This window comes from Micromys minutus (assembly GCF_963924665.1).
Source record: "Micromys minutus genome assembly, chromosome: 1".
NCBI lineage: Eukaryota > Metazoa > Chordata > Mammalia > Rodentia > Muridae > Micromys > Micromys minutus.
In genome coordinates this window covers 86,607,695-86,611,512 of record NC_137969.1, presented here as the reverse complement: position 1 = coordinate 86,611,512, position 3,818 = coordinate 86,607,695, and the positions used below count along the sequence as shown (strand labels likewise).

Here is a 3,818-nt window from a genome sequence, read left to right as displayed (position 1 = left end):
AAATATTCCTTTATCTTGAAATGTTTCCTTTTAGCAGTTTCAGGCTTATTATCCAGGTCTTTGATCTGTTTTGAGTTGATTTTTTGTACAAAGCAAGATACAGAAACCAATGTTCAGTCTTTTACAAGTGGATATCTAATTTCTTAAGCACTACCTGATTTAAGAAATCAGCCTATCTTCAGTGTAGAATTGTGTGTTTTGATCAGGTTCTGCTATGGAAGCAGTGAGGCATTATTGGACTGGGCAGGAAAAGCTGGTGATGTTAACTATTGAAGAATGAGTACACATTCTCATTAGATCTGTAGGTTGGTGTCTTAAGGTTTTATTGCTGTGGAGAGACACCATGACCAAGGGAACTCTTATAAAGGGCAACATTTAGTTAGGGCTGGCTTACGGTTTTAGAGGTTCAGTCCATTATCATCATGGTAGGAAGCATGTCAACATACAGGCAGACATGGGGTTAGAGAAGGAGCTGAGAAGTCTACATTTTCATCTGGAAGCATTCGACATAAGAGACTATTTTCTGCAGGCAGCCATGAGGGGACTTCCTTCTATACTGATGTAGCTTGAGCACTAAAAGTCTTCAAAGTCCACCTACCCAGTAACTGACTTCGTCCAACAAGGCTACACCTCCTAAGAGTGCTACTTCCCGTGTGTTTTCCATATTGAAACACATGAGTGTATGGAGACCAAACCTATTTAAACTTCCGCAGTCAATATGAAGTGTAGTTGGAGTTTACATTTTATCAGTGATTTAAGCACACAGGTTAGGAGAACAGGAAAGAAACAGGTAAGGAAACAACAGCAGGCTTCTGAAGAAAACTGGCACTCAAGTGTCTTGATAACTATGTATATGGATTCTCTTCAGGTTAGATTGTTCAAAGAATCTGAAAAGCAAAACAAAAACATTTTTGTTTGTTTTCATTTAGGAACTTTTCTTTAGTAAATGAATTATAAGGTATCTTGAGGTACACTGTTCAAGTTTTTAGGTTGGTAAGATAAACATGTAGGGCAAAAGACTGAAAAGAATCCTTACTATATATAGGTCATAGAGAAGTCAAAGTACTTCTTTTCACTGAAGTTGTGATTTGTACTTGTTCAAGGTTCTTGATTCTCAGCCAGCAGGAGAGAGTGGATTCTTTCCTGTGCTACAGCCCCTTAATATTCTGACTTTCCATGGGGCTTTGAGAATACAGGATCTAATAATCTTCCTGATGGGCTATACTAATGCCTCTCACAATATTTATTATGAAAAGGAAATTCTGACAGTGAATTACCGATAGGGACATGTTAGCAGGAAAAATGCAGATATACAGAAATGATCTTCACCCCTTCTGTGTGCTTTATTCTTTGGCCTACCCATTGTTTGCCTGAGCACTTTTCGAACTTTGTGCTGAAGAACATCTTTAAGGACCTCACAAATTGAGTATTATTCTGATTTTTGTAGCTGACAATGTATAGTTCTTGTTCAACTTTAAACATTAAAAATAAAAACTTGGCCAAAAGTGTTTTTGTGTTAAATAGAAAGAAAAAAAAAAGAGCTTGTCCAATAAAGGGTTGATTTTTACCCCAACTTAAGAAATAAATGCACAAACAATCTAGATAATTCAGAGTGATTTTTCTGATCATTGGAATATCTCTCTGTTGAGGGAACAACAAGAGAATGAGAAATTATAGAACTACTTTGGAAACTCAAAGAAGTAAGCTGAAATGTAGGATTGCTCAACCCTAGGGCATTTAGCAAGTCATAAGAAGTTGGAACTAGTACTGGAGAGCTAGACTATCATCTAGACCTGAGAAGATGAGGAGGATTGCTTTAGATAGAACAAAGTTGCACAAAACTTCTCGGAATGAGAGTCATTCCAACTGCCTAACCAAGGGATATGCAGACTCTCTTTAAATGAAGGATAGTCGTCTAGAACAATAATTCTTTTTTTTTTTTTTTTTTTTTTGTAGTCCGGGTCCTTTATTTTTCTTTGTACATTAGGCCATGAATTCATAGGGATTGGGCTCCAGCAGCTCAGGCTCTTTTCCATTAGTCCTCACAAAGTGGGCTTCTCTGGGTGGTGCAGGCTGGCGCTTCAGCTGAACCCAGGTGCCCTTTTCCTTGGCTTCCTTTTTCTTCTGATCGTTCTCCTTCACCCGCTTCAGGAAGCTGTCTCTGCTCTTTGAGTGCTTGATGTGCTCAATCTGCACATTGATCCTCTTAGCCAGAATCTTGCCCTTAACTTGCTTGTTTACAATGAGGCCCACAGCATGCTGGGTGACATTGTAGACTCTTCCAGTTTTTCCATGGTAACACTTATGGGGCATTCCTTTTTGAACAGTGCCCATTCCCTTGATGTCTACAATATCACCCTTCTTGTAGATTCGCATGTATGTAGCCAAAGGAACAACTCCATGTTTCCTAAAAGGCCCAGAGAACATATAGCGAGTGCCTCTCCTCTTTCCTTTTGTGTTCGTCATGTTGGCGAGTTAACTGGAAGATGGCTGCCGGGGCTGAAAGCTAGAACAATAATTCTTAACCTGTGAGTTGAGATCCCTTTGGGGATTGACTGACCCTTCCGCAGAGTCACCTAAGACCATTGGAAACATATTTAATTATGATTCATAACAGTAGCAAAATTACAGTTATAAAGTAGCAACAAAAATAATTTTATGGCTGGGAGTCATCATAACATGAGGAACTATATTAAAGGGCCACAGCATTAGGAAGGTTGTTTTAGAAGGAATTTCCCCCACATAATTATTAGAACATACTTTAAAGCCAGGCATACAAAATAAAAGGGCAACAGAAGTAGGTTAAAAGGTATGACTTGCAGTTATGTAGGATGAGGAAGCCCAGTGATCTGGACATGAGGGTCATAGTTAATCATACTGTATTATATACTGGAAATTTACCAAGTGGACATACTGGGATCACTCTTGTCACACATGCACATGTGTGCACACACAGTAACTATGAATAATGATGAGTGAGTGGACTTCATTTTATGCTTAACTGTAGTAATAAGTGTTTCTATCTATCTATCTATCTATCTATCTATCTATCTATCTATCTATCTGTATCATGATGTATACTCAGAATAAATACAGTGGGAGCTCATTATCACAAATCAAGAGAGACCCACTTCATCGTGACAAAGTTGAATTTACCAGGAAGATGTGATTCTTCTAATTTCACATACACTATTACCACACAATTGAAATATATAGATCATAACTGATAGAAATCCAAACTACTGTCATATCTGATATGTTTTATAAAACATACTTCTCACAGTAAATTACACAGCATACAGAGAAAAGTCGCTTACCATATAGGTTTCCACAGCAAGATCCTAACAGACACATATAAAACATGCTTACCAACTCCAGGCCGGAACTGCTTTCTAAGCACACAAGACAAATTTACAGAAATTTACCTTATGCAAGGGTTTAAAGGATGTTTGAAAAATTTAAAAAGTCATAATGGAAAGTAAAATTAAAATGTAAGAATATAATTCCCCCCAAAATAATTTAAAGACTTAAATGAAATGTCTCAAAACACTTACAAGAGAGTTTGTACACCTGCTCCCAAGTGTGTATGTATGTGCATGTGTGTCTGTGTGTATGTATATTTTTGTGTATGTGTATTTGTTTATAAATATGTATATGATATGTGTATTTGTGTATGCATGTGTATATATGTGTGTGTGTATGTACATGTGTGTGTGTTTGTGTACATATATATGTGTATATTTAAATCTGATTCTAGTGCTTGTATGACAATACAAATGGTTAACTAAGGATATCTGAGATTTTTTAATAAGAAAAAA

General features: G+C 37.0%; 1 protein-coding gene across 1 annotated transcript; it reads right to left on the bottom strand.

Moving 5' to 3' along the window:
- Nucleotides 1-1,983: 1,983 nt before the first annotated feature.
- LOC308422557 (large ribosomal subunit protein eL21-like) lies at nucleotides 1,984-2,466 on the bottom strand (the record flags this gene model as incomplete). The annotated part of the gene is made up of 1 exon (XM_080919208.1): nucleotides 1,984-2,466. The coding sequence occupies one exon, from the start codon at nucleotides 2,464-2,466 to the stop codon at nucleotides 1,984-1,986; it is 483 nt and encodes a 160-aa protein (XP_080775334.1).
- Between the last annotated feature and the right edge of the window lie 1,352 nt (nucleotides 2,467-3,818).